General features: G+C 36.9%; 1 protein-coding gene across 1 annotated transcript in view; it reads left to right on the forward strand.

Annotated features, from left to right (window-relative positions):
• KCNH5 (potassium voltage-gated channel subfamily H member 5) overlaps nucleotides 1–19,650 on the forward strand; it is a 292,797-nt gene that overhangs the window by 36,565 nt on the left and 236,582 nt on the right. Inside the window, exons 3-4 of the mRNA XM_029951558.1 lie at nucleotides 9,288–9,394; nucleotides 13,832–13,960. Coding sequence (XP_029807418.1) covers nucleotides 9,288–9,394; nucleotides 13,832–13,960 — 236 coding nt within the window. The remainder of the gene's footprint in view (nucleotides 1–9,287; nucleotides 9,395–13,831; nucleotides 13,961–19,650) is intronic.

Below are 19,650 nucleotides of genomic sequence, written 5' to 3' on the forward strand. Positions count from 1 at the left end.
ATCCCTGCCACCAGTGTCATAAGTGCCTTTAAGGTAGGTATTCCGTCTCCTTCACTTTTGTACGCACTAAGGACACAGCTCGGTGTTGGGCATTTGTATTTGTTGAATTAGGTTGGCTTGGTTTTCAATAAACCCTAACGCAGGGCTCACATGCTTCTGTATAACATGTTTTTGTTTACTGTATTTCGTCCCATGAGTTGTGGCATTAGAGGTGATAAGAGAGCAGAGGCCTTTGGATAAGGCTATGCTCTTTCACTGTGGGAAGAAGTATGCAGACCTTCTCCCATCTCATCTTTCTTCACTGTTGTCAGAGATGGGGTTTTCAGAATTCTTTTTTTTTTTTAAAATAGCTTTCTTTTTTTAAAAAAAGTTATTTGTGTTAAGAGATAGAGACCAAGCAGTGGAAGGCAGAGACAGAATCCCAAGCAGGCTCATGCTGTTAGTGCAGAGCCCCATGTGGGGGCTGATCCCGTGTATCGTGAGATCATGATCTGAGCCGAGATTAAGAGCAGGGTGCTTAGTGGACTGAGCCACCCAGGTGCCCCTCTAAATATTCTTTTTTTTTCTAAATAATATTCTTGATGTAAACAGTTATTGCTTGTTTGCACAAAACACCCAATGTGGTTTGCTAACCAAAAAATTGCAACCAGTTTAATGCCTTTATTGAAGAGTAACTAGCATTTGATATAGGAGCAGATGATATCTGAGCCTTCTTAGGTTTTCTTATAGACATAATTTATTTAATACACTCCACTTCTAAACCTCCTTGTCCTTTTTAAAAATTAAACTCTACTTATTTTATATTTACTGCAGCATTTTTGAGAAGAATAAAGTCCTGGAAATAGTTAAAATGTCCAATAGTAGGTTTGTAAAACAAAATTATGGCAAAGCTAGACTTTCTAAATCATATGGTTGGAAAGATAAGACACTGAAAAAAGCTAACAACATATGTTTTAAGTAAAAAAATGAACCGACCAACCAATCAACTAACAAAAATAACGTTTACAGAACAGTATTTGCATTATGATTCTGATTTTTTTTTTACATATGGCTTTTTTCTATTTCTTGTATAAAAGCCTTTGAATATTATGTGCAAGGAAACAAGAAGGAGAGAAGAAAATTACATACACATTTAGAAATACATTGTTAAAGCTAAAAGTTATTACAGAGTTTGGAATCACTGAATTCCAATTAGAGATAACTAATTTGGCACTTGAGGATGGGACTTGCAAATAATTCAAAAAATTTTACTGATTTTAATGACAATTTTAGGCAAATATAACAGGATAAGAAACTACAAATCAGTGAGCATCAGTTTGTGAGGAAAATGTCATTTTATATGCTGAAAAAATCATTGTCTTATACAACTTGCACTAGATAAAGTAGTGACCGCATAAAGATTAATGTCCTATTTTAAAATCATCAAATATGAATTGTTTGAGAAAATGAAAAAAATGTGATTTTACAATATCAAGTAGCTAATATTTCTTCTGCTTTCTTGTTTCTTCTTCTCCTTCCCAGTCGGGCTCCCATTAGACCAGGTGCACTGAAATTGAACTAAACATACTCCTCAGTTTCTTCCAATAATATTGTGATCCCTCTGGGCGAAGCCTCCCTTTTATTTTATTTCTTTTTCTTGTCTTTGATTTCCTTTCCCCCTTATTCTACCCCCTTCCTTTTCCATAGTTATTCCTTGTAGCATGTTTATTGTGTGCCTTTCTGATCCATCTTCCGTTTGTTTATGAAATAAGTATATTTTGGAAATGATATTACTTTGTGTGTGTTTGTGTTTAAACTCCACATACGTCATACCGTGCAGGAATATTGATAGTTTCTTACTGTTTTCACTCACCCTTATGTACCTGAGATGTTTTATGTTGCTGTATGATAATCTGTTTCATTATGTCTGATGTTGTATAGTGCCCCAGTCTTCTATTTTATTATCTATTCTAGCAGTCGTGAACTCCAACTTCTGATACTTGGCTACATTCAACAACAAATATCTTCATACACATCTTCTTGTGGCCCCATGTGAGAAATTATTTATCTCTATACCCAGAAATAGGATTGCCAGATAGTAGAATATATGCAGAATTTGTAAAGCAACTGCTGCCGGATATCTGTGCACAGTACCTTTCTGTTTCCTCTCTCAGCAGCCATGAAGGAGGGTTACCGTCTTCCTAAATCCTTGTACTTCACAATAGTATTTACATTTCTCTTTTTATTTTTATTTTATTTAAAAAATTTAAAAAAGGTTTTTAATTTATTTTTGAGAGACAGAGAGAGACAGCATGAGCGGGGAGGATCAGAGAGAGGGAGACACAGAATGTGAAGCAGGCTCCAGGCTCTGAGCTGTCAGCACAGAGCCCAACATGGGGCTTGAACCCATAAACCGTGAGATCATGACCTAAGCCGAAGCTGTATGCTTAACCGACTGAGCCACCCAGGTGCCCCTACATTTCTATTTTTAAACATGTGATGTGTGTTGGGACCCCTGGGTGGCTCAGTCAGTTAAGTGTCTGCCTCTTGATTTCAACTCAGGTCATGATCTCACTGGGAGTTTGAGCCCCACAATGGGCTCTGTCCTGACAGAGCAGAGCCTGCTTGGGATTCTCTTTCCCTCTCTCTCTGCCCCTCACCTGCTCACATTCTCATTTGTCTCTCTCTCTCTCTCTCTCTCTCTCTCTCTCTCTCTCTCTCTGTCTCTGTCTCTGTCTCTGTCTTTCTGTCTCTCTCAGAGTAAATAAATAAACTTTAAAAAATGTGATGTGTCTTATGTACCATCTCATTTTGTTTTGGCTAAAATTTCAAAAAGCATTCTTATGACACTTGACAATTGCCAGGAATTTCAAATCGTCCATTTTATTGTCTAGTAATTGCATTCCCGAGGCTTTGGACTCTTTTGCTATTTATTGAAGGACACAAAATGTGTTGCATATTTAAAGGTGATTGTAGGTTTTGAGGGAATGGCATTTAGTAGCATCTGATCTCATCTCATGACCCCTAGGAAGCCCTGACACTTGAAGACATCAAAACGTATTATCATAAGTAGGGTAGAAACCATGTTAGCATTTTACTGTTGATTAACCTGAGCTCATTGTTCTTATTTTTATTTTTTAAATGGTTGTTTACTTATTTTGAGGAGTGGGGAGTAGGATAGATAGGGAAAGAGAGCATCCCAAGCAGGTTCTGCGCTGTCAGCACAGAGCCCAACGTGGGGCTCAGTCTCAGGACCGTGAGATCATGCATGACCTGAGCTGAAGTCAAGAGTTGGACGCTTAACTCACTGAGCCACCCAGGCGCCCCAGAGCTATGCTGTTTTTAGAGAGAGAAGAAGAGCAGTCATACAGGTATGGAGGATTGGAGTAGATAGATGCTTTCAAATATGTTTTTTCTGGAAGGCTCATTAATAATCCATTACCCAAGCCATCACATTAGACAATGAAACAATTAAGAGACACTTTATTGGATGTAATTCACAAGGAGTTTCATTAGCACAGGGTCCTCTCAGCCAGCCAGAGCACAGTACACATGAAAGATGCCAGTCAGTGTGTCATTTGGCTGAGGGCTCTGATTCACACGGTGGCACTGAGGGAAAGTGTTGGACAGCAGAGGTGCCTCCGAGACCTCACACTCCAAGGGTTAGAGATGTCCAGTGCTATCCCTACTTTCCATTAATTACACACCATGGATGTACCGTTTGTGACTCTATCTAAATCCTCTTAAATTCCTATAAATTAATGGGTTGGTTTGGTTACAATTTCACCATATGAGGTAACTCCTTGATTTATTCTAAAATTATCACTTTCAGATTTTGAAAGCTGTGTCATTTCTAAAATTTCCTTCTTATTCCCTCTCCCTCAGGATTCTTGCTTTTTGATTCTTGACTATAGATTTGAGCTCATTCTCCCATTAACTTTTGTGATAACCTTATTCTTATGGCTGAGTCCAAGCTAGAGACCACACTTACCAGCTGTGTTGAGTCAATAGCCAGCCTATAGATAATATTATGCTTTTTGTGGTGACTGAATATGGCGTTTTAGTCCAGGAGTATTGTTGACAATTAGCAGATTAAGACAGATTGGTAGAACTCATGAATAGGTTATATATTTTTTTGTTTGTAAGGTTCCTTTCTCCTCTGGAAATGTGTCAACACTAACAGCCATTCTTGCTGGTAGGTATCATAATAAGGCTTATTTGTGAGGTTTTGCTGGCAGAATAAAGGATCCAAGAATAAGTAAATCCTGCTGTAAAGCAAACCCACCTGTCCTTAGAAATTTTCTAGGGCAGGAAATACATGAAAATGCTCTGGCCAATTGGATATAGCCTAGGCCAGACTTCAGGAAAACTTGTCCCTTACTCCCAAAAAGACCACATTTTACCACCAGTTAGTTGTGTGGCAGTAAAAGTGGCAAGATTATTCAGAGCAGGTCCTGAATGGGTTTATGTTTCAACCTCATCGGCTCACAAAGAAAGAAGACACATAAAATGATGTATGTATTCCTTTAAGATACAATGACCCTGCTGGTTAGCAAGTATGGCCGCACCCCTGTTCTCGAATTACAGAAAGTGTGGGGCTGGGATTGGGGCTGAGCTTTCTTTTAACCCCACCCAAAGGAAGCATTCCAGTAACAATTCAGCCAGTGTATACCACATTATAATTTGCAACTGCACATGCATTATCCTTTTAAAGCCCTTACACTCTGAGGTATATGAACATTATCATCATTTTACTGATGAGGAACTAAGAGTCAAAGCAGTTATATGATTTGCCCATGAATTATGCAGTTTGTAAATGGTGCAGTGGTCTTCTGTTATGTCATGATCACTCATATTATACAAGAGACAGCTTCTGTGCATCTAATTTTCTTTTCTTTTCAATAAGATACCACTGGAGTTGTAGTCATTTATAATTACTGTAAGGGAAGCTTGGCATTCTGAGAGAGCAGTTTGAAATTCTGAATTTTTTTTTGGTATTTCCATTGTATATTCCTGGAGGATATACACAAGAAATGTGTAAGATTATTATATAGGTAAATAGTTTCAAAAGCCTGATGATTATTGTTTCTGAATCTTGGTTTCCTTCAAAGTCCATTAACCATTCAAAGACTGCATTGAGCTTCAGCCGTCCAGAGTCAGGCTGCTGGAAGCCTTGATAAAGACACTAACACTCACATGTAAAATAGCCAAGCAAATAAAAAAATGTGTCATTTTCATGGACTTTGCGGAAGCATTGATTTAGTCAGTTTGGACAGCTTCAGATGGAAATACGTACTTTCATTGGAAGGATGGATAATACATTTCAGATATTCCTTATGGTTCATTTTGGAATTTTTTTAATTAATTGCTGAATTCTACCACTTCAAATATGTGTTCTGTCGCTGGAAATATATGGTTTAATAAAAAAAAATATGAGTGAAACAATATAAATAGAAGACTAGCTTTAAAAAAGTATCCAGATTGTAATAATCTAGGATTTTTTTTCTTCAACTGTCTTTATTAGGACAGGCAATTTTACCATTGAAAGGGCTAAATTAGTGAAGAGTATATTATAGAAATTTCTGACTTTATTTGAAAAGTTGCTTGTTTTCATCTTTAGAATTTTCACTGAATCAGACTTGTGTTTGCTATTAAGTGGTATTATTGCATCAATTTCCAGGACCTGTTAAAAATTTTGAGTTGTCACTTATTTTTAAATCCTATTAGATTGATTTTTCAGAATTTTTATCTTATTTTCTGGTTATATTATAGACAGTCCCTTTTTAAAATGTTTTTTTGTTGTTGACCAATTTGTGGATACTGACTTTATTAAACCATAGAGCACTGACATTTACTAAGAGTAAAATGTTTTGTTGTTTTACAAAATTTTTAAAAAATATATTTATTTTTGAGACAGAGTGATAGAACTCGAGGCAGGGAGGTGCAGAGAGAGAGGGAGACACAGAATCCAAAGCAGGCTGCAGGCTCCGAGCTGTCAGCACACAGCCTGATGTGGGGCTTGAAGCCACGAACTGTGAGATCATGACCTGATATGAAGTTGGATGCTTAACTTACTGAGCCACCTAGGCGCCCCTTTTTCTTCCTTTTTAAGACCATAAACATTTTGTTAACTTAATTATTTTAACTTTTTGTTTCTGTTTTTTAATGTTTTCTTTTATTCTTTTTTTTTTTTTAGTGTTTATTTATTTTGCATGTGTGTGCACATGTTGGTGGGGCGGGGGGGGGGGGTGGGAGGCAGAAGAAGAGGGAGAGAGAGATTCCCAAGCAGGATCCCTGAGCCTGATGTGGAGCTTGATCTCATGACCATGAGATCATGATGTGAGCTGAAATCAGGAATCAGACACTTAACCAACTATCAACTCAGGGATCCCCCCAATTTTTTTTCTATTAAGGAGTCTTTAAAAAAATTTTTTTTATGTTTTAATTTATTTTTGAGAAAGAGAGAGAGACAGCCTGAGCAGGAGAGGGTCAGAGAGAGAGGGAGACACAGAATCTGAAGCAGGCTCCAGGCTCTGAGCTGTCAGCACAGGGCCTGATGTGGAGCTCGAACCCACGAACCATGAGATCATGACCTGAGCTGAAGCCGGAAATTCAACCCACTGAGCCACCCAGGCGCCCTATTAAGGAGTCTTTAGATTAAAAATAATTGTCAAACCTGGTTGATTTAAAAAGTTCACCCTATAAAAATATTAACAGTATTAAAGTAGTGTCTAAATTTCTGGAAGGAAGGAGGTATCTTTGTGCCCTTTAATTGAGTAATTCTAGTTTCACAGTAATATCTTCAAGAGATTTTCATGAAATTCTCATGAAGCAGAATTTAGTCTTTGAAGCAATGGCTTTTCAATACTGTCTTTACAGGTAGGCTCTGAGCACTTCTCTGTGAGTCTGGCTCTGAGATCATGGAGTTAGAATCTGCCATTTATTTTGAGATTCTCTTACTTAATTTACTATTACGACAATGAAAATTCTTTTTTGAAAATGTAGGGTTCAGACTGGACAGTCTTTGGTAAGTCTCATCTAAGTCCTTTCATTTCTTAGTTTCTAGAAACAAACCAGTTGCCTACGTTAGTATCATAAAGTGGGCCATTAGTCTGTAATATCTGGTTGTGATATGGCATTGCTGTATGACCCTCTAGTTTTTCTGGATCTTGCTATTCAACTATGCTTTTCATGTTACAGAATTTCTAGATTGATATATTTAGGGGTAGATTTCCCATGAAGATCACAAATCTTAACCTTCAGGGGCCCTCACTTGAGTGGATGTCTTTCAAAGCTGTGTACCTAATTTTGTTTTATAATTTTATATTTTCTTTAAAGAGGGTCTCTAAAATTGTATAAGCTTTAGGCTCTACCACACTTGGGTTAGCCTCTGGCCAAAATACTAAGTCATTGAAACTGGAAGAAGAGCAGTAACAAAGGTAAACCCGGACCTTCAAAATTTTATTCCAGGTATCTGGGAGTGCCATGTATTCTTCCCCCGTGGATTAAAGGATCTGGACAACTTTGCTAACCAGGAGGACTGGTACCTAGAGCCAGATGCATGACTGAGGACTGTGAAACCTCAGAGTGGAGTTTTAGAGGCTTGAAGTCCTTGACTAAGCTCTGTTTTGTAGATTTTCAGACTTTTGGTGACATTCTCTCAGAAAAGTGGATAATTTCAAACATTGGGAGATTTTTGTGGCATATAAAATCTCACTTTTTAATTTATGTTTTGTATGTTTCCCATCCCCATGGCAACAGTGTGTGTCTTCTTCAATTTCTCCACATTGATTTCCTCCCATGAGCCCCATGTATACCTGTCTTAACTGGTGAGAATAACTGATAAGAAGGCTCATGTATTATATGTGCAACATGGAGTCTTTACATTTCCTTGTTGTGTGGGAGGATAGATACTCAGTGGAAACATTTCTGTTTATTCTGTGACCTTTAACAACATCTGTCAAAACATTAAAAACTCTCATTGTTGGTTATAAATGGAAGGAAATAGTAAAGCTCATGTAGCACACTGATTTAGAACATAAGAAACACTGAGAATTAAAGGGCTTCATTTCTTTGTAAAAAACGATCACAAGTTACTTGAATAATACTTGCCGTCTTGTAATATAGCCTGACGTGAGGAGAGATTTTTTTCTCCTGTTAAAGGCTCATACTCCTTCGTAAGTCTGTATCAACCTCAACTATTTTATCCTGGTTCTCTCCCCATTGTGAACTCTCTCCTAGAGCTCTTTTAATATGAATTTATTTATTTATTTGTTTATTTTACTGGCATCTCTTCCTCTGGGAAACTTTGATCCTTTTTGTCACAACCACTTTCCTGGTTTATGTTGACAAGTACACCCGCCCTCGTTTCCTCTGGTTGCATATCTAGAGTCTCTTTCCCTTTTTTAAAAAGTTTGTTTATTTTGAGAGAGAGAGAAAGAGAGCACAAGCATGAGTTGGGAAGGGGCAGAGAGGGAGCGGGAATTCCAGGCAGACTCTGTGCTGTCAGTGCAGGGGCTAATGTGGGGCTTGATCTCACAAACTATGAGATCATGATCTGTGCTGAACTTCAGAGGTGGACACTTAACTGACTGAGTCACCTAGACCCTTTATAATGTCTCAAGTGACAGCAGGGTCAACATACCCACAGTTGTTTTTCATCTATAACTTCATGTATGTTCAATTTGAATGTCATTTCCAGCATTATTATTTTTCCTATCTTTAATGGTCAGTCTTTGATAGCTAATTCCTGATCTTGATGATCCATTCTTGTAAAATGTCATGTGAGTTTATTGCTGAGAGCCAAGGAGGCAACACAACTACATGCTTAGTGTCTGGGCATGAACTTAATAACAGATGTACCACAACCAATATTGATGAAAGAAGTTATATGATTGGTGTATATGTGTATCTGTTATTTACTAGCGATTTGTAGACTGAGGAGCTAGAAGCAAAGTTTATATTTTATGCAACTGTTTACACTTAATATACTATGATAACAGAAATTTGAACCATGCTGTTGGGAAACTGGTTTGTTAAACTGTAGTAACTGAAATTTGTGCCTGTAGGAACTATGTAAATGGATAACTCTATTTCCCTCTCTGTATGTTTGAAATAACTTGTAAACCTAGCTTTTAGCAGGCAGTTTAACAGAATGATTAAGACATTCTTTCAATAATTTAGTTCTTTCTGGGGTGGCAACGTGTTATTTTGTAACTAAATATGAATACTTAATCAAAAAAGACAACTCTGTGATTTTATGTAGCATTTGAAAAGCAACCCAAAACTGAAATGAATTTTTTTTCCAGTTTTATGTATGGAGAATTGACTGACAAGAAGACCATTGAGAAAGTGAGGCAGACTTTTGACAACTATGAGTCAAATTGCTTTGAAGTTCTTCTGTACAAGAAAAACAGTATGTATCTAAATTATCAATAAGATGTGTCAACTCTGATTAATGTTATATTTTGGTTAGTGGCAGTTGAGCTGTAGTGTAGGGAGAATATAAAACTTTGTTCCTTCTCTTGGCAAAGGCAGGATATGCTGATAAGATTAGGTAGCAAAACTAATAAATGAAAAGCAACAGGAAAATATGGTGCCTTAATGGAATTGTGTGTGTGTATGTGTTTGTGTCAGGTGGCAAAATGTTTTGTAATTAATACTCATGGTAAAGATCCTGTAGTTATATGACAACAGCTAAAAATGACAGAGAAATCCATTCATTTCTTCTGATGATTAAAGGAAAAGGTCATTGGTATCACTGAGTATGTGTGATTACCTTTCTACATGTGTCTTGATAACATGTGATATCTATTTGAGGTCAGTTTTTACCAATATGACCTTTTGCTAGACTCAGACTCTTGTGTGTGAAAGGCTTACAGAAGTAGTCCCTACTTTCAGAATAGGAATTCTCATCTGGTAAATTTGTATTGATTATGGTGAGCTGTTCTCTAGGACAGAATTTGTGAGTGATCAATTGCACATTATATAATCACATGAGACCCCATGATATGGACTCTTTGAGAGTTTGGAGGAAAAAGCCAGCCAAACAAAAACCAAATAGTATACTCCACAAGCAAGTTTCCTTTCTTTCTTCTTCTTCTTCTTTTTTTTTTTTTAATGTGTATTCATTTTTGAGAGAGAGAGAGAGAGAGAGGGAGGGAGAGAGAAAGAGAGAGAGAATGAATAATGAATGAATGGGGGAGGGGCAGAAAGAGAGGGAGACTCAGAATCCAAACCAGGCTCCAGACTCTGAGATGTCAGCACAGAGCCCGAAGTGGGGCTGGACTCATGGAGCTTGAGATCATGACCTGGGCCGAAGGGGTCCAGATGCCGTACCAACCAACTTTCCTTTCTAATTCATTTTCTTTGGGTAGTCTGGTTACTTTTATTTCTTTTTCCTAAACTGACCTTTTTTTTTTTTTTTAATTTTAAATGAACAGTCACCTCCTACAATGGGGTCGTTTATTTACTATTAATAATAAATGATAGCAAAGCCAATTGTTATCTTCATGGAAATTGATGGTCACTAAATTTTTCCCCAATTGGGGAATCATTTTAGCTTCAACAGGAGACACTTGCTCTGTGTTCACAGCTGGTTGGAGTGTTTGCAGCATAATTCATTCTCTCCATCTGACCTCAAACATTTGTTCACCATAAATTATTTAGAATTGAACTTAGTTTTCTCTTTTTATTAATGGGTCATCAAGGGGATAGCAACAACCACAGGCATTGTTTTAAAATTAGTGTATGTGGTAATGGGAATGTTGGTTTTTAATGGTTTTACCTTGGACTGTCTTCTTTTATCTTTCATTTTAGAATCTAGGCCAAAGAGGTATTTCTCTTTAGTCCTAGCCCAATGTCTGTTGGCTTGTCACCTGGAAAACAATCCATTCTGAATGAACTGCTCTGTCTTCTACCAGAGAAAAGTCAAGTTCAAGGTGTTTTCTGGGTCTTTTTCACCAGGTCCAGAGATGTGTTGATAATTTGTAGTAGACCCATGTGTCCCCTCCACCATCATTTTTGTATGGGGGTTTTATCCTTTGAATGACTTAGATATATGCCCCAAGTTTAGCAAATAACTTAAGGGTACTCCATATTACTAAAGTCATTTTACTCTGACACTAAGAAGAACAAACAAATCTTTGCCTGATTTTAAAGCATGAACGCCAAGTTCATAGTTTGAGTTTCTCAAAAATACCTTTGTGGAGATTCTGTTTCCCTTCTTTATATCCTTTATATCATGTTAGCAACAACTTGAATTTTACACTTCCAAAAATTTCCTTCCAAGGTAGTATTTTGCTTTATTTTAGTGGTTTGAGATTCTTTGATGTGCATTGAGATTTTTCCTTTAATATGAAGGATAAATATCATTTATGTATTTGAATAGAGTTCTCTTACACTTAAAGTAGCTTTAAAGTCTTGCAAATTGTTAACTGAAGGATCTTGACCATCAACTGAAAAAAGTATGTTCTTGTAACTTTTTAGAATGTTAGATAGAAAAATTCACATGTCTGTGGCATAAATGTTTTGGGAATGCCCGAATGCCAAGTCTTCCCAGCACTTCCATTAAGTAATCAGGTTACGGGGCGCCTGGGGGGCTCAGTGGGGTAAGCTTCCAACGTCCGTTCAGGTCATGATCTCACGGTTTGTGGTTCGAGCCCCGCGTCGGGCTCTGTGTTGATAACTAGCTCAGAGCCTGGAGCCTGTCTTTGGATTCTGTATCTCTCTCTCTTTCTCTCTGACCCTGCCCTGCTTGTGCTGTCTCTCTCTGTCTCTCAAATATAAATAAAAACATAAATTTAAAAAAGTGATCAGGTTAAACAGCATTTTGCACACGAGGGGATTGAGGGATCTGATTTAACATGTGTCATCACTGACATGTCCGTTTTTAGGCTCTATTTTTAAGGTCCGTTGCTCTGGTCAGCAGGGGGCTGTTTCTACATTGAGAAGAAAAGAGTGGCTCTGGGATGATGATTTAAATGGGTCTGTCTGTCTGCACAAAGGCAGACCTGGGGTAGCCTGGGCTGCTCCAGACGATCGAGGCCACGGCCCAGCCCTGAGTTGCCATCTACAACTGTCCTTCCTGTCTAACCCTCTTCTACGTCCTGCTTCCTTGAACCCTGAAACCAGAATATGGGTATTTCACCAGCCACTCAGCACATCTCCTGTCTACTTGGGCAGTCTGACCCTGTAGCTCAACTTGGAAAAAAAAAATCTACCTTCATATCTGAAAGCAATTTTAAAAACAGCTATGACTCTATGCTAAAATTTGAAAAGTTGCTGTTTTCATAGGAAGGTGGGAAATGTAACATCATCTCTTTCTGTTCAAATTTTTAACAGACCTTGGAAAATGGCATATTTTTAATGCCCTTTTCTCTCTGTTTATGACCCTGCCGCCTCCAGCTCACTGTGTTGGAGCAGCCGCAGGCCATGTATCTGCGAGCATGTGTGTCTGGTGATTTGTAAAGCTGCGTCCATCACTCACACTTTTTGGGTACACTGTGTAGAATAAGAAGCAGAAAATAAAGAACAAGCCTGTTTGGGAGATGTGTGATGGCTTTTGAGATCGTTATGTTGCCCATATTTTTCAATAGGCCTCAGGGTTGCAAAGGACCTGAACTGAATATTTCATAAAAATTTCCTCTCTCTAATTCTCTGATTTTTTGAATCTGGTAGTTAAACCATCTCTTCTAGTCTAGATGAAAAATTCCCCTTTGTGGTGACATTATTATGTGACTTCTTTTGGCCAAAGGCATGAAAGTTTTCCCTATTTGGTTTTCATTGCAAGCCACTAATAGGCTATCAGCTCTCACGTAGATACTATTAAGAGCTGCATATTTCACTCCCCAAATCCCAAACCCAACAAAAGCATCTAGGTCTTTAAGACAGGAAAGTTAGAGAGGCTTTACTGGACGATGGCTTGGAAAGAATATGATGCAAACTGTGTCCTTTTGATTTTGATGGAACATTCCTTCAGTGTTTTATCGTTTAATGGATAATTACTCCTTTGAAGGCATTTCTTGTGTCTTCAAATATTTATTATTTGAACTAATGCCAGTTCCTGGTTTGTCCAAACGCTGAGCCTTAAGTGCTCTGAAACTCTTTGTTTTGCGGAGGCTGCAGGAGCCACTGTTTAAAGAACGGAGTCAAGCCTCATTCTTTGAGCGGAGGAGATAGGAAGCCATGGCTGACAAAGACACTGGAGAATCTCAAGGGTTGGGGACACAGCTTTTTGTTTTGTTTTTTCTTAAGATTGCCTTACAAGCTTCAGGTAGAGTTGTGTGTACGACATGCACCAAGCAGTGTTGACGTCCTCTCTCTCTGATGTAGGGGCTGTCAAAGGCATACAGCCCTCATATGACTCTGACGGATGAGAGAATCTTGAGATAGGAACAGCCTTTCAAATGTTCCTCAGAGAGGACTGCTTATCAGAGCCTCAGGGATTGCTGTTGAGGTCAATTGGAAACACTTCTCAAAGTGACAAGGAGACATGTAGGCGTGGTCGTTTGTGGGGAAACTATGAAAAGGGATTTGCTGAGAGAAGTAGGGGTGTAGGGACACAGACCTCAAGGTAATGCTTGTGTTACTTAAGTAGTGAGACTGCCTTTGTGCTCCGGTGTTGTGAAATGACACCCTCTACTCTACTTTCAAATTCTGGGATTTTGGTTTGAAAAATGTTTACTAATATTTGAGCAACTGGTAGTTGCTTGATTTGGAAAGCAATGAAAACACCGTTGTTTTGGTGCTGGTTCCTGGCATAGCAATTGGCAGCTAAAGGAAGAGGAAAGGCAGGAGACCAAATCCCTGCTGCAGATCTGTCACACTCTGTTGTCCTTTCTCTCTCTTACAGGAACCCCTGTTTGGTTTTATATGCAAATTGCACCAATAAGAAATGAACATGAAAAGGTGGTATTGTTCCTATGTACTTTCAAGGATATTACATTGTTCAAACAGCCAATAGAGGATGATTCAACAAAAGGTAATTTCCAAAAGGATGGCCACACTTAAGAATTAGGCTGTCAGTTATATATATTATTGTTGTTATTATTATTATTTGGAAAGATACATTGGTTGAACTGGAAAACAAAATTTTACGATATAGTACTTCCTTTGCTATACATTCACGCTAGTGGTTATCCACAATCAGTTTTATCCAGTCATATCATCTGAATGGAAATAGCATGGCTATCCAAAGTTAAAATGAGAATTGGTTAACTTAAATTATGATAAGAGGAATTTAGATAAGATATAAGGAAGAATTTCATAGACCATTATTAATTTAGAATCAATATAATGACAGTTCCAAAAATTTCTACCAGGATGAGATTTAGAAATACAAAATTTAACAACCTGTGAGATGGTTTGGGTGAAGTCTTTTCATAGCACAGTTGATCAGTTGATTGAATTTGGTTGAATTGATAAGTGATTGATTAGTTGATTTTTTTCAGGTTACTTTTCACCCTCTACCCATTCAGCTGTTTTAGATACTCTTGGGTAGATGCTGTTAGATTATGTGAAGAATAATTTTGTAATCAGGTGAGTGGCTGGCAAAATGCAAACACCCTGACCATAGTCTTACTGACTGTAATATTCAGGGAGATGGCTATGGAAAGCAGGAGTCAGTGGCATGTACATGTATCCCCTTTTCTAGGTAGTATATTCTCATTTTATTCCCTCCAATTATGTTTAAATTAAAAACTGGTGTCATATAAATGAAGAATTTCAAATACTCTTAGAAATTTTTATGAAATGTTATTTTTAATAATCCCTTTGGAGACTAAAAATGAAATCTTCTTTGTATTTGGCAAATATTGTCTTCCTTTTCTTACTGCTTAAAAAAACTGGCATAGGAATTTAATCTTTCCAACCATAATCATAATTATAGAAAAATTTTATAGTTTTATTTCTTGCATATGTATTCAGTTTCTGGTTAGTATCAAATTGCAAGAGGAAAATTTTACAATGTGCAAACCATTTAAAGTATAACAAAGAATAATGTGTTTGCAAATGTTCCTGAAAATGTGTGTATTAAGTGATTTCCTGGAAGATTGAATATTCACTTTTGGACTCACACTTCTTCCTCTATTTCTACTCAGAGACTCAGTGTCTAGGAGGTTTAGGATAAATTTAAGTACTATTTAAAAAATTGAGTAGTCTTCTAATAGTATTTATGCTTAATGCTTATTTGTTTTAAAATTCTAAGGTGCTCATCTAATAGCCATAAAATATGTGTTCTCAAACTTACATGGAACATTCACTAGATCACATTCTGGCCATAAAACACACCTGGACACATTTAAAAGAATAGAAAGCTTGTAAAAAGGCATGTTTTTAGACCACAATGGAATTAAACCAGAAATCAATAACAGAGCTAAGAAATTTCCAAATATTTGGAAATGACACATTTGTAAATAGCCCATGGGTCAAAGAAGGCTTAACATAAATAAGAAAAATATTTTGACTAAATGAAAATGAAAGTACAAATTATCAAATTTATGGGATTCAGTAAAAGTAGTGGCTAGAAGGAAATGTATGTAACATTAAATGCATATATGAGAAAAGAAGAAAGATATAAAATTAATAATCTAAGCTTCTATCTTAGGGAGACAAAAAGCAATTTAAACCAAAGCAAGCTCAAGACAAGAAATAAGAAACCTTAGAGCAGAAATCAATGAAGTAGAAAATAGGAAAACATCAGAGAAAATCACCACAACTCAAAGCTGGTTCTTTGAAAAGATCATCAAAGTTAATAAACCTCTAGCCAGGCTAAGTGAGAACAAAGGGAGAAGATACAGGTGACCAATATCAGAAATTAAAGCACGGCCATCGCAACTCATCCCAAGGACATTAAAGCATTATAGAAGAATACTTTGATCAACTCTATAGCCACTGAATTGATAATTTAGGGGAAATAGGCCATTTCTTTGAAAAACAAACTGCCAGAACTCACACTGGGAGAAATAGATAACCTAAATCATTCTATATCTATTAAGGGAGTTTAATCAATAATTAATAAACTGCCACAACAAAGGATGTTTTTTTAAATTTTTTGTTTTTGGCAAATCTACAGTCTTTTCCAAAAATAGAAGCAGAGAGAGCTCATTTAACTCATTCTGTGAGGCCAGAACGACATTCATACCAAAGCCAGAAAGAAACACTGCAAGAAAAGAACATTACAAACCAATATTTCTCATGAATATAGATATAAAAACCCTCAATAAAAATTGAACCCACAGGACAACCAAGTATTCCACATATGCAAAGCTGGTTCAACATGAAAAAAAATCAATCCCTGTAAACGACCACTTCAACAGGCTGAGAAAGAAAGATTATATCATCATTCAACGTAGAACAAGCATGATGATGAAACCCAGCACCCATTCATGGTGAAAACTCTTAGTAAAGTAGGAATAGAGAGGAACTTCCTCAACTTGATAAGGAACATTTACGAAAAGCCTGTAGCTAACGACTGACTGTAGCTTAAAGTAATATGTTTTTAAATAAAAGATAAATAATTGGTATACGATTTGTGACCTAACATATTCTTCAGGTGAATTTCTCTAGCCTTCACACTGAATTACAATAATACAGAGTAAAAAGATTTCATGTCAGTCTTTTCCCTTCAATAATATTTATATATTTACATATATTTTACACGTATATATGTATATTTCTAATATAAATGAATATTATTTTCTGTCACTTGTTTAAGTGGTTTTGTGACACAGCTGACGTTAGGGAGAGTGTGCTATATTCTCAGTTTTGGCCTGCTGAATGTTGATGGTCTCAGGATATTTAGTCTATTTATAGAAACTGAAAGTTGATAGCATGTAAAGTGAGACTGGGGTAAAAGGTGCTAATATATAGCGTTGACTCTTCTCAAATTAATGACCTTCTGTTTATCTGCCTACACCTCCATCTTTGTATCCTTACTTTGGAATCACAGAGGTCTTCCTTTGGTAAAGATCTCTTTAACTGCATAACTCATTCTTATAAAGAAAATGGCATTTGAATAAATGCCAAAAAACTTAGACCTTTTGATTTTGAACTATGTGCTGGATAGATAAGTGAATTAGAATTTAGAAGGGAAATCAGACTGCACTATGAAAAGCATTAGAGAAGATGATCTCTTTCCAAGGCTTGAATTTGCAGAGAAAGAGCTTATTTTAAACAGACTTTTGAGACTCTTTTACAACTTTCAAATACATAACACATTATTGAAAAAGTAATGCACAATGTAACTATGAATGCTGTATATGAGCTACTTTCTATTATTCATATGAGCTATAAGATTAATAGAAAAATTCAATAGAAATAAACTACTTATGCCATTAAGTAATCATCCTGCTCTCTCTATGAAGGTAGAAGCATAGGAAAGTATGTTTGGAAATCCTGGCAGAAAAATATGTCCCTCAAATTATTAAATTGAGTAAAGGGGACTGTGGAACTTCTAAGCAAGTGCAGATGAGATTTTGTGATAATACCATAAAATCAAAATGATTTGGCTATAGAGCATTTAACTGGGAGATGGTAGATTTACTTTTAATTCAGCCTTGGGCACCGGAATTACTTAACGTGAGACTTCATGACTCTTCTAGGAAAATTTTGTTCCCCTTGTTTATCTATTTTATCAATTCCCTCCCCCAATAAAAAATTCTGATTAAGCACACAGCACACAGAATGGTGCAGGCTCTATTCTACATCCTCAAGATATTTAGTTCCTTCCTGCACATCCTCATGGGAAAAGGGGAGACAAGTAAATATAGATTGGAAGTTTTCTTCTGATTGCTCTTATTTTCTCAGTAATATAAAAAACATGGTTCTCACCTGAGAGTAAGGGTGGTAAAGGAGATGAAGTACTGAAGGTTTGGGGAGAGAGGAGTAGGCATGAAATGGTGATCTAAGAGGGTGGAGAAGTGAGTGGGCGAGGGGAATGCATTTAATTTGCTGAACACTAAGGTCTGCTTGGGGCTAGAGATCATGAATTCTACCAGCATCTTTGAGCGTGATTATATGTTTACTCCACCTATGTTTAGTAAAAGGTGTATAGATGCAGTAGCAGTGAAGAGCTGGATTTAATCGGAGTTGGGATTTGGTAAGGTGAGTAAGATGAATCTGAGAGAAGGATCAGGGAGTTGAAGCTGTTGCAAGGGAAGAGATGGAGGGTGTTTGCAAAATTCTGAAGAAATACTTTGGTAGTAGAGTTCTACCTGAGACATAGGAAATAGTGTTTTAAGATGCAGAATAGACACGTGAATCTATACATTAGCAGGCAAGAATGTAACTGTTAATCCAGAGCAAGGGCATTTTACCTTTTCAATGTGAAAAAGGGGCCAGTGATGAGAGCAAGGGTCGAAAGTCCTTTGAAGATTTGCCAAGCTTGGAATTAACATTAATCTCCTTCTACGTGATTTGGTATTTTTACCACGAAACCCAGACATACTGTTGAAAGACTTGTGAACTAATTCTGAATTTCATTAGTAACTCTAATGTGATAGCAATTTAAGTGCACCTCTTCCTCATAATGAATCTCACGATACCAAAACTTCATTCTAGGTTGATTTTTGCCTTTAAAATGAATGGCACGGAGTGATGTCAATGATACCTTTGACTTATACAGTGATGGGTGGTGGTAAATACCATTGAGGGGGAAGGAAACCTGTTTTGATGGATTAGTTACTATGTCAGGAACTTTATATTCTTTATTGCTCTTTCCTATAATTTTGAAGATTAATATTGCTATCTCTGTTTTACTGTTGAAGATCCTGACTTGGAAAGTGTGACTGATTTTCAATCCCATATTCTCTCTATTGCACCATGTTGTCTCATCCTTTCTAGTGGAAACTTACTATTACATTTTGGCCACTTTAATCCCCTGCTCTTTTTTCTTTTCTGCAATAATTGGGAACACTCTGATTCTGGCAGAATTGTATGTTAAACCAGTGAAATTTACTGATAATAATTCAAGGGGGCAAAGCATTTTTGTTATCTTTTGTTCCTGGTACTGAGGTCTTAGAGCTGTTACTCAGCTAATCATTCAGTGGTACCTGATTCATCATTTATAATAATACAAAGGGGAAAAATTACAGCCAAGAAATCCATTCTGTTGATTATCCATATGTGTTCTAAAAGAGATGGCCAGAATCTCTACCCATTTATCTGTGCAGTATTGTCAAACAGATTCCAAAACTGCCAAGACACTCAGTGTGAAATATCCTGTGCCAAATAGTTATGACATCTTCATGCCAATAATTGAGATAAAAAACTCCTATAGAATGAAACTAACAGCAAAAATAGCAACCTTCCCCTTGTGGGAAGCCAATGGTTTTCTTTCGAGAGGAAACAACAGATGAAATATGAGTAATTATACCATGTAGTCTCTTTGGCCAAGTGTATAATTGTTTACCTAAGCTTTTTTCTTATAGATTAGAATCTTGTGTTGCAGTCTAGTAAGATTGATTTACCTGCCTCTTTGACTTCCTCTTATTTTTAAGATTAGGCAGTCCATGACAAAGAGGTTAATTGCAACCCAATAGAGCTAAACTAATGTTTTATTAAGAAGGAGTTGGCATCCTGAGCTTTTAGGAGAACAAATGTTCTCGTAATTCCATGAACAACTCATAGAGCAAGCTTTAGGCTCTTCATATTCAGCTGTCTGTTCACATTACC

This window comes from Suricata suricatta, chromosome 9 (assembly GCF_006229205.1).
Source record: "Suricata suricatta isolate VVHF042 chromosome 9, meerkat_22Aug2017_6uvM2_HiC, whole genome shotgun sequence".
NCBI lineage: Eukaryota > Metazoa > Chordata > Mammalia > Carnivora > Herpestidae > Suricata > Suricata suricatta.